This window comes from Staurois parvus, unplaced genomic scaffold (assembly GCF_062004578.1).
Source record: "Staurois parvus isolate SC_StPar_1 unplaced genomic scaffold, SC_StPar_1.0 ptg001583l, whole genome shotgun sequence".
Classification (NCBI taxonomy): Eukaryota; Metazoa; Chordata; class Amphibia; order Anura; family Ranidae; genus Staurois; species Staurois parvus.
Genome location: NW_028319379.1, coordinates 70,001 through 82,518, shown reverse-complemented (window position 1 = coordinate 82,518; position 12,518 = coordinate 70,001). Strand labels below are relative to the sequence as shown.

General features: G+C 40.9%; 1 protein-coding gene across 1 annotated transcript in view; it reads left to right on the top strand.

Annotated features, from left to right (window-relative positions):
* The first annotated feature begins 1,970 nt into the window (after window positions 1–1,970).
* LOC149435213 (cystatin-A-like) overlaps window positions 1,971–12,518 on the top strand; it is a 22,516-nt gene continuing 11,968 nt past the window's right edge. Inside the window, exon 1 of the mRNA XM_089662894.1 lies at window positions 1,971–2,191. Within this exon, the coding sequence (XP_089519020.1) occupies window positions 2,096–2,191 (96 nt within the window). The 5' untranslated portion in view covers window positions 1,971–2,095. The remainder of the gene's footprint in view (window positions 2,192–12,518) is intronic.

Genomic DNA, 12,518 nt, shown 5'->3' with positions numbered 1-12,518 from the left:
TTATGCACATTAATACAAATTTTTAGCTGGGGTGCCCAAACTTTCGATCCCCACTGTATATATATATATATATATATATATATATATATACTGTATGTTGAAATGTGTTTTTACTACAAAATATATGAAAAATATTTTTAAAAATACATTTTCAAATATACTGTATGTCTTCAAAAATACATTTAATCTACATTTTTGCATTTACAAATACATGTAAAAATATATGTTAAAATTAAATTTTAACATATATTTTTATATTTTTACATATTGTTGTAAATGCATTCCAAAAATGTAGATAGTATATTTGAAATGTATTTTTAAAAATACTTTTCATATATTTTGTAATAAAAATGCATTTCAACATGCAGTATATATATATATATATATATATATATATATTTTTTTTTTTTAAATATATTTTGAAATATATAGAATACGGCCAAAATTGTAGTATTTAAAATATATGCTTGAAAGAGCAGGGCCCTTGAACCCCTCGTGTTTTGTTTTGTTACTGTATTGTCTCATGTTCTGTCCCCCACTATAATGTACAGCGCTGAGCAAACCTTTTAGAGCTATATAAATACTGTATAATAATAATAATAATGTCAATATATTTGGGAAGAATATTTTTAAAATATATTTCGATTAACATGAAGAATCCTCATGGGACAATAATACAATTCTGGCAGCATTCAATATATTTCAAAATATATTTCAATAAATATATATATATATATCTATATATATATATATATATATATATATACACTGTATGCTGAAATGCGATTTTATTACAAAATATATGAAAACTATTTTTAAAAATACATTTACATTACATTTTAACATATATTTTTACATATATTTGTAAATGCATTCCAAAAATGTAGATTTGTATTTTTAAAGACATACAGTATATTTGAAATGTATTTTAAAAAATACTTTTCATATATTTTGTAATTATTATTATTATTATACAGGATTTATATAGCGCCAACAGTTTGCTCAGCGCTGTACAATATAACGGGAGACAATACAGCCACAATACAATTCAATACAAGAGGGATAGGAGGGCCCTGATCCTGGGAGCTTACAATCTAAAAGAATAATCCAATCACTTTATTATTATTATACAGGATTTATATATTATTATTATTATACAGGATTTATATATCGCCAACAGTTTGCTCAGCGCTTTACAATATAACGGGAGACAATACAGCAACAATACAGTTCAATAAAAGAGGGATAGGAGGGCCCTGATCCTGGGAGCTTACAATCTAGGAGATAAAAATGCATTTCAACATGATATATATATATATATATATATATATACTGTATATATATATAGATATATCTATATATCTATATATATATATATATATATATTGAAATATATTTTTAAATATTTTGAATACGGCCAAAATTGTAGCATTTCAAATATATGTCAATATATTTGGGAATAATATTTTTTAAATATACTTCAAATATATTTTTCTTCCATGTTGGTCTGCGGTATGGAGATCCACAGATTTATAGGTTTGTGCGGCAGAAATGTGTCGCTGGGAGATGAGGTGCGTTATGTATATATTTTATACGACAGGAAGAGCGCTTCATTAGTTTTTTTACTTTATTTTTTTAATGTGCAGCGAATTGTTGGGCCATATTCACGTTTGTGTGCAAATATGTCAATATATACAGACACGCCTGTAGACGTGGAATGTCAGCCCTCGGCTACATAACATATACATCATGTTTATGAACTATTCCTGTGTCCTGTCAGACCGTATGCAGCCTTTCAAGTGCGCAAACCTGGTTGCCACCCTTAAATGTTCCTCTACAGACCTGCAGGCTGCTCGTACCATTCCCCTGATTGGGAGGGGTCCAAAATAAAAAAAAAATAATTTCAACAACAAAGACTTTGTTGCAACAGTCACAGGATTTGTACGTTGGCCTTTTTGATGTCTAATAAGAGTTGGCTTGTCGCCCACAGGGTGTAGTCATTATTAGACACCCCTGCCGTGGAATGGTGCAGCCCTCAGATATATAAGCCCGGGTACTGTCTGATGTGCTCAGCCTGCCAATACCTGTGCAAAAAATGAGTCAGTCTCATGTGGGTGATCATTATTCGGTACCCGGCGGAGTGGGTCGACCCAGGACACCAACTAAGGAAGATCAAGCTGTCCTTGACAAGGTAAGCAATTTGGGGGAACCAGTCCTAAAGGGAACCATCATTTATCCCAACTGGCTTGGGAATCAGTCTCAAAGCTCACCCAAGTTCACGATGGAAGAAGTCAGCCAGTTACCAATGGACTTGGAAGGTCCCTTAAACAGAAGAGCTTCTTGAGACCCCTAAAATGGAAACCACAATGGAGGGAATTTATCAAAAGTGGAGCATAACAGCCAATCAGCTTGTTCTTTTCAGGTTTTGAAAATGAAAGTTAGAATTTGATTGAGCTGCTCCAGATTCTGATAAATTCTCCTCCCTGACTATGTATTTTGCACAATGTTTCATTTTGCATATAACTTCTACCTATTCATGTTCCATGTTTGATGCTGCATGAAATGTACAAATGTTGGTGCTCCCCTCAAGGGCTTTGTAGACTAGGGTTGGGATGTCCTTCTGTCATCTGTAATAACCCCCCGGAATTGTATAACATAACACAGTTGATACTTTATTGTACTGAAAGATATCATACATATCGTACATAGTTAGGTTCTTCTGATAGAAATGATGATACGATATGCTCAGTTCTTGGAAATACAGTCACCGGCCACTTTATTAGGTCCACCTTGCTAGAACTGGGTTGGACCCCCTTTTGCCTTCAAAACTGCCTTCATTTTTCATGGCATAAATTCAACAAGGTGTTGGAAATGTTCCTCAGGGGACAAACTAAAACATTTAATGTGAAAATGGCTTAATGTAGCTTAACGTGTAATAAACTGCCTAAATCTCAATCAATTGACTTGAAACTTTGCACAGCCCAAGTTCTCAGCTTCCCAAACATGTCCTAGAAGTTTCATAGATTTTGGCCTGGAAGTAGACTGTACTAAGATTGAGCACATAGAATTTGGTGTAAGCAACATGATAGCATGGATCCATCCTGCCTTGTATGAACGGTTCAGGCTGGTGGTGGTAGTGTCATGGTGTGGTGGATCTATCCTGCCTTGTATGAACGGCTCAGGTTGGTGGTGGTGGTGTCATGGTGTGGTGGATCTATCCTGCCTTGTATCAACGGTTCAGGGTGATGTCATGGTGTGGTGGATCCATCCTGCCTTGTGTGAACGGTTCAAGCTGGTGGTGTCATGGTGTGGTGGATCCATCCTGCCTTGTGTGAACGGTTCAGGCTGGTGGTGTCATGGTGTGGTGGATCCATCCTGCCTTGTTTCAACGGTTCAGGCTGGTGGTGGTGGTGTCATGGTGTGGTGGATCCATCCTGCCTTGTATCAACGGTTCAGGCTGGTGGTGGTGGTGTCATGGTGTGGTGGATCCATCCTGCCTTGTATGAACAGTTCAGGCTGGTGGTGTCATGGTGTGTGGGAGATTTTCTTGGCACACTTTGGGCTCCTTAGTACCAACTGAGCATCGTTTAAACATCACAGCCTACCTGAGTCTTGTTGCTGACCATGTCCATCCCTTTATGACTCCAGTGTCCCCATCTTCTGATGGCTCCTTCCAGCAGGATAATGCACCATGTCACAAAGCTCAGATCATCTCCAATATGACAATGAGATCACTGCACTCCAATGGCCTCCACCATCACCAGATCTCCGTACAATAGTAGAACACCTTTGGGATGTGGTGGAATGGGAGATTTACATCATGGATGTGCAGCCGACAAATCTGCAGAAACTGTGTGATGCTATCATGTCAATATTGACATGATGGCATCCCACAGTTTCTGCAGATTTGTCGGCTGCACATCCATGATGCGACTCTCTCATTCCACCACATCCCAAAGGTGCTCTATTGGATGGAGATTTTGTGACTGTGGAGGCCATTGGAATCCAGTGACCTCATTATCATGTTTGAGATCTGAGCTTTGTGACATGGTACATTATCCTGCTGGAAGGAGCCATAAGAAGATGGGGATACTGGAGTCATGAAGGGATGGACATGGTCAGCAACAATACTCAGGTAGGCTGTGATGTTTAAACGATGCTCAATTGGTACTAAGGGGCCCAAAGTGTGCCAAGAAAATCTCGCACACACCAGGACACCACCAGCCTGAACTGTTCATACAAGGCAGGATGGACCCACCACACCATGACACCACCACCACCAGCCTGAACCGTTGATACAAGGCAGGATGGATCCACCACACCATGACACCACCACCACCACCATCCTGAACCGTTGATACAAGGCAGGATGGATCTACCACACCATGACACCACCAGCCTGAACCGTTGATACAAGGCAGGATGGATCCACCACACCATCAGTGTACATGTCCCCTCTGCGAAAAGCCGATTACCGGCTCTCCTCTCCTCTGTCAGCGTGACAGCTCAAGAGGAGAGAAATGCCGATAACCGTTTACATGTGATCAACTGTGATTGGACCAGGGCGGACTGACAACTCATGGGGCCCCCGGGCAATAGGGGATCATGGGGTCCGTGTGTCCTTGTCCAAACTCAAAAAACCTATAAAAAAGGTACCAGGGGCATCCCATGGGGCCCCCTACTGACCCCGGGCCCTCGGGCAGTGCCCGAGTTTCCAAATGGTCAGTCCGCCCCTGGATTGGACACAGCTGATCACATGACCGAGCTGACATCTTCGGCTCTTTCCATGATCTGCTGTGTCCGAGGGACACAGCGCACCGGCGATCGCCGCGCTGCATGCTCCCTGAGCCGCTCATGCGCGCTGAGAATGGAAGGACGTCATATGACGTCCTATCAAAACGAGAGAACAACCTTGCACCCATCATTGTACTATATGGCGGGCGGAAGGTGGTTAAATAGGCCACTGGGCGTCATGGTCACCCACGTGGAAGAAAAATATATTTGAAATATATTGTAAAAATATTCTTCCCAATTATATTACCATATATTTGAAATGCTACAATTTTGGCCGTATTCAGTATATTTCAAAATATAAATAAATATCAATAAATAAATATATATATATATACTGTATGTTGAAATGCATTTTTATTACAAAATATATGAAAAATATTTTTAAAAATAATTTCAAATATACTGTATGTCTTTAAAAATACAAATCTACATTTTTGGAACGCATTTACAAATATATGTAAAAATATGTGTTAAAATGACTTTTTTATTTAAAAAAAAAATCTTAAATTATATTTAAAAATAAATATTTTTTTAAATAAATTCTGGCCGTGGACCAGATGGCCATTTCTATGACCTTGGGAGGCAAGAAGCGACGTCATGATGTCGCTTTAGGCATTGGCAGATGTGAACACTGCCATTTTTTAGTTTGTTTGAAAGCTTGAGATCAATTTTTTTTTGATCTCATGCTTTCCAGAATAGAGGAGAGATCCGGGGTTCTTATAGACCCCGGATCTCTCCTTAAAGAGGACCTGTCATGCCTAATTCCTATTAAAAGGGATGTTTGCATTTCTTGTAATAGGAATAAAATGATAAAAAAAAAATAATAAAGAAACAGTGTAATAATAAAAATAAAATAAATAATAATAAAAAAATTATTTAAAGTGCCTCCGTCCCCTCATGCTCACACACTTCTGTGCAAACGCATATGTAGGTTGTGCCCCCATATGTAAACGGCATTAGAAACCACACATGTGAGGTATCAACGCGAATGTTATAGCGAGAGCAAAAATTTCAGCACTTTACCTCCTCTGTAGCTCTAAACTGGAACCCTGTAAACACTTTTAAAGCATCTCCTATGAAGATTTTCATGTACCATAGTTTAGAGCCATTCCACGAGTGTGCGCATTGTTACATTATTATTATACAGGATTTATATATTATTATTATTATTATACAGGATTTATATTATTATTATACAGGATTTATATGATTATTATTATACAGGATTTATATTATTATTATTATTATTATTATACAGGATTTATATATTATTATTATTATTATTATTATACAGGATTTATATTATTATTATACAGGATTTATATTATTATTATTATACAGGATTTATATATTATTATTATTATACAGGATTTATATATTATTATTATTATTATACAGGATTTATATATTATTATTATTTATATACAGGATTTATGGCGCCAACAGTTTGCTCAGCGCTTTACAATATAACGGGAGACAATACAGCAACAATACAGTTCAATACAAGAGAGATAGGAGGGCCCTGATCCTGGGAGCTTACATCATCTTTTATATTTTACCAAAAATTTTTATTATATTTTGTGGTTTTTTAGTTCATTAACCACCTCCCGCCGGGTGCAAGATGGCTCTCTCGTTCTGGGAGGACGTCATATGACGTCCTCCCATTCTCACCGCGCATGCACGGCTCAGGGAGCGCGCAGCACGGCGATAGGCGGTGTGGTGTCCCTCGGACACTGATCACGGAAAGAGCCGAAGATGTCGATCCGGTCACGTGATCAGCTGTGTCCAATCACAGCTGATCACATGTAAACACGGAAATGCCGGTTATCGGCATTTCTCTCCTTTCGAGCTGTCACACTGACAGAGGAGAGCCGGTAATCGGCTTTCAGCGGAGGGGACATGTACACTGATCATCAGGGCACTGATGATCAGTGTGCCCTGATGATCAGTGTGGCCCCAGCAGCGCCACCTGACAGTGTCCATCAGTGCCAGCAGTCAGTGCCACATATCAGTGCCTACCAGTGCACATCAATGCCACATATCAGTGCCCATCTGAGCTGCCTATCAGTGCCACCTATCAGTGCCAGTCAGTGCCACCTATCAGTGCCAGTCAGTGCTGCCTATCAGTGCCAGTCAGTGCCGCCTAACAGTGCCGGTCAGTACCACCTAACAGGGCCAGTCAGTGCCGCCTAACGGTGCCAGACAGTGCCGCCTATCAGTGCCATATATCAGTGCCATGTATCAGTGCTGCCTGTCAATGCCCATCAGTGCCACCTACCAGTGCCTCCTCATCAGTGTCCATCAGTGCCACCTATTAGTGCCCATCACTGCAGCCTCATTAGCGCACATCAGTGAAGGAGAAAAATCACTTATTTACCAAATTTTTTTTTTCAAACTTTTCAGTGGTTTTGGGTTCGTTTAATAAATCAAAAACCCCGAGGTGATTAAATACCACCAAAATAAAGCTCTATCTGTCACAAAAAAATTATAGAAATTTCATATGGGTACAGTGTTGCATGACCGCGCAATTGTCATTCAAAGTGCGACAGCGCTGAAAGCTGGAAATTAGCCTGGGCAGGAAGGGGGGGAAGTGTCCTGTAGGCAGGAAGGGGGTAGAAGTATCCTGTAGGCAGGAAGGGGGTAGAAGTGTCCTGTAGGCAGGAAGGGGGTAGAAGTGCCCTGTAGGCAGGAAGGGGGTAGAAGTGCCCTGTAGGCAGGAAGGGTGTAGAAGTGCCCTGTAGGCAGGAAGGGGGTAGAAGTGCCCTGTAGGCAGGAAGGGGGTAGAAGTGTCCGGTAGGCAGGAAGGGGGTAGAAGTGCCCTGTAGGCAGAAAGGGGGTAGAAGTGCCCTGTAGGCAGGAAGGGTGTAGAAGTGCCCTGTAGGCAGGAAGGGGGTAGAAGTGCCCGGTAGGCAGGAAGGGGGTAGAAGTGCCCTGTAGGCAGGAAGGGGGTAGAAGTGCCCTGTAGGCAGGAAGGGGGTAGAAGTGTCCTGTAGGCAGGAAGGGGGTAGAAGAGCCCTGTAGGCAGGAAGGGGGTAGAAGCGCCCGGTAGGCAGGAAGGGGGTAGAAGTGCCCGGTAGGCAAGTGGTTAAAGTGTTTTTTTCTTTTAATTGCGATTTGAAAAATTGCTGCACAGAAGCTGCCACCAACATTTTATTCTCTAGGGTCTCTGCTAAAAAAATATATAAAATATTTAGGGGTTCTGATTGAGGTGATTGTAGCCGTATTAGTGCATTTGCGACAGAAACAATTGAGGACTGTCCGTGATACTTCTTTTATTTGCACTAACATACAATTTTGAGGACAAGCTTTCAGGGAATGTCCCATTCTTCAGGTCTAAGCTGTACTCAATTGTTCCTTAGGGGTTAGTCATTTTTTTTTAGCAAATAAATTATGATTTTTACATGTAGGAGAGAAATGCCAGAATTGGCCTGGGTGGAAAGTAGTCATCGCCTATGGACATTTTTGGGTGCCGCAATCTGTCACCATTTCACGGATGTGAGCCATTGTAAGGTTTGACATGTTGGGTATCTACAGTATTTCCTTGGCACAACCTTATTTTTTTATATTTTATTGAAGGAATGGGTGTAATATCCTGCACAACTGGCAATAGAAGGGTTAAATCCTGAAGAGTGAAACCTCTGGGACAGTTTACCAGCAAAGTACATAAAGGGATGTGCACTAACCTCCCATTACATTACAAGGGGGGATATGATCTCCATATATAATACCTTATGGGGGATATGATCTTCATGTATAATACATAAGGGGGGGATATGATCTCCATGTATAATATATAAGGGGGGATATGATCTCCATGTATAATACATAAGGGGGATATGATCTTCATGTATAATACATAAGGGGGGGATATGATCTCCATGTATAATATATAAGGGGGGATATGATCTCCATGTATAATACATAAGGGGGGATATGATCTCCATGTATAATACATAAGGGGGGGGATATGATCTCCATGTATAATACATAAGGGGGGATATGATCTCCATGTATAATACATAAGGGGGGATATGATCTCCATGTATAATACATAAGGAGGGATATGATCTCCATGTATAATACATAAGGGGGATATGATCACCATGTATAATACATCAGGGGGGATATGATCACCATGTATAATACATAAGGGGGGGATATGATCTCCATGTATAATACATAAGGGGGGATATGATCTCCATGTATAATACATAAGGGGGGATATGATCTCCATGTATAATACATAAGGGGGATATGATCACCATGTATAATACATAAGGGGGGATATGATCTCCATGTATAATACATAAGGGGGATATGATCTCCATGTATAATACATAAGGGGGATATGATCTCCATGTATAATACATAAGGGGGGATATGATCTCCATGTATTATACATAAGGGGGGATATGATCTCCATGTATAATACATAAGGGGGGCATATGATCTCCATGTATAATACATAAGGGGGGCATATGATCTCCATGTATAATACATAAGGGGGGCATATGATCTCCATGTATAATACATAAGGGGGGTATGATCTCCATGTATAATACATAAGGGGGGATATGATCTCCATGTATAATACATAAGGGGGATATAATCTCCATGTATAATACATAAGGGGGGCATATGATCTCCATGTATAATACATAAGGGGGGCATATGATCTCCATGTATAATACATAAGGGGGATATGATCACCATGTATAATGCATAAGGGGGGATATGATCTCCATGTATAATACATAAGGGGGGTATGCTCTCCATGTATAATACATAAGGGGGGATATGATCTCCATGTATAATACATAAGGGGGGATATGATCTCCATGTATAATACATAAGGGGGGATATGATCTCCATGTATAATACATAAGGGGGGATATGATCTCCATGTATAATACATAAGGGGGGGATATGATCTCCATGTATAATACATAAGGGGGGATATGATCTCCATGTATAATACATCAGTGGTTCATATAGTGAACTCGGTGTAGTTATTCCCCCTGAGGTCATCACAGAGGACAAGGGGGCGCTCTTTACATCTGGAGGAAAAGAAATTTAATCTCCAAACACGGAAAGGTTTCTTCACAGTAAGAGCTGTGAGAATGTGGAATAGACTCCCTCAAGAGTTGGTTGTGGGCAGCTCAGTGGATTGCTGTAGGAAAGTCCTGGATTGTTTCTTGGATACACAGAATATAACTGGATATAACATTCATAGGTAAAGTTGATCCAGGGAATATCCGATTGCCTCTTGGGGGATCAGGAAGGCATTGTTTCCCCTGCAGGAGCGAATTGGATCGTGCTTTGCTGGGTTTTTTGCCTTCCTCTGGATCAGCTGTGGGTGTAGGATTATATATATATATATTATGTTGTTGAACTGGATGTACTTTTGTCTTTTTTCAGCCAGACTAACTATGTAATTTCACAAAAGAAGAAGTGAGTCATTGGAAATTTTGGAAATCTTTTTCGTAGTTTTATTTGTTGAATGTCACTGATTGTATTGAGAACATATTTATGCTCACAAAGTAAGCAGGTTAACGTGACAACGCCTCAATATGATCACAATCACAGATGAAAGATATACATGAAAATATAACATATAATACTGTATATACATAATAATACATGCATTAAAACGACAAAGACAATTAAAATAATTCTGTTGTAATATTGTAGCTTGTGCTGTTATGTACCACTATTTGTACCCCACTGTACCCCTCTTTTTTCCAGTGTTGGGATGGGATAGATTAAGCTTTTTACCTTTTTTTTTGCCTCTTTTTATATTATTATTACTATTTCAGGTACTTATAAAGCGCCGTCAATGTATGCAGCGCTTTACATATATATTGTACATTCATATCAGTCCCTAACCCTCCAGGGGTCTACAATCTAAGGTCCCTAACCCTCAAGGGGCGTACAATCTAAGGTCCCTAACCCTCAAGGGGCGTACAATCTAAGGTCCCTAACCCTCAAGGGGCGTACAATCTAAGGTCCCTAACCCTCAAGGGGCGTACAATCTAAGGTCCCTAACCCTCAAGGGGCGTACAATCTAAGGTCCTAACCCTCAAGGGGCGTACAATCTAAGGTCCCTAACCCTCAAGGGGCGTACAATCTAAGGTCCCTAACCCTCAAGGGGCGTACAATCTAAGGTCCCTAACCCTCAAGGGGCGTACAATCTAAGGTCCCTAACCCTCAAGGGGCGTACAATCTAAGGTCCCTAACCCTCAAGGGGCGTACAATCTAAGGTCCCTAACCCTCAAGGGGTGTACAATCTAAGGTCCCTAACCCTCAAGTATTGTACAATCTAAGGTCCCTAACCCTCAAGGGGCGTACAATCTAAGGTCCCTAACCCTCAAGGGGCGTACAATCTAAGGTCCCTAACCCGTTTCAATGCTTCTTTTCATTAACTGTTATATATTTTGATTGTTTTTTTGCTGTAGATTGATTCTGCTCTCCAGTTCATTCAGAATTATTTTATTTTATTTCAGGTACTTATATATCGCTGCCAATTTACGTAGCGCTTTACATATATATATTGTACGTTCACATCAGTCCCTAACCCTCAAGGGGCGTACAATCTAAGGTTCCTAACCCTCAAGGGGCGTACAATCTAAGGTCCCTAACCCTCAAGGGGCATACAATCTAAGGTCCCTAACCCTCAAGGGACGTACAATCTAAGGTCCCTAACCCTCAAGGGGCGTACAATCTAAGGTCCCTAACCCTCAAGGGGCGTACAATCTAAGGTCCCTAACCCTCAAGGGGCGTGCAGTCTGAGGTCCCTAACCCTCAAGGGGCGTGCAGTCTGAGGTCCCTAACCCTCAAGGGGCGTGCAGTCTGAGGTCCCTAACCCTCAAGGGGCGTACAATCTAAGGTCCCTAACCCTCAAGGGGCGTACAATCTAAGGTCCCTAACTCACATCCATACATACACATACTGAGGTCAATTTAGACAGGAGCCAATTCACCTACCAGGATATATACTTTTTATATTTTGGAAAGCAACAATGTGACTCTTTTGATGTGGGGACTAAATTATTCTGGCCAGGACTGTTCAAGGAATCCATTTCGCCTCCAGTTTCAGACCCCTGCTTTTTTTTTTTCTGCACCTTTGCCCTTTATGGTAACCCATTTAGAGAAAAACCAGCTTGAATTGAATTAATTGTGTCAAGATTTGTGGACTTACGTTCCTTATATGGTCTCCAGCTTGTGGACACCTGACCCTCACACCTATATGAGCTTGTGGGACATCAAATTCCAGAACCATGACAATGATCATAGGGCCGGGACAAGGGGTGGGCATGAGGGGCAGCAGTAGAGAGGGTGCCTCTTCACCCCACTTATTCCTCTGATCAGTGGCTAGCAACCTGCAGGGCATAGATTCATGTCTACCCTGACAGCTACTGATGCCACACACCATTTTCAACCCCATCTACCCACAGTTGACACAAAAAACACACTGGGCATACGCAATCACCTTCTCTTTATTAGAAAGCAAACAGTTGGCCAAAAGTGTAGCGAAGACTGCATGGCAACCATTGGCAGCTGATGGAAAGGGGGATAGGATGGGGAACAGAGTGGTACACCCATTCTCCTGCATGTATTAGGAGCGCAGGAGGGGGCGCAGTTCTGCATCCTTGCCCTGGGCGCTGAACTAACCTGTCCCGGTACTGGCCATTTGTATGGAGCTTGTAGGCAGGTGCACTCCACTTG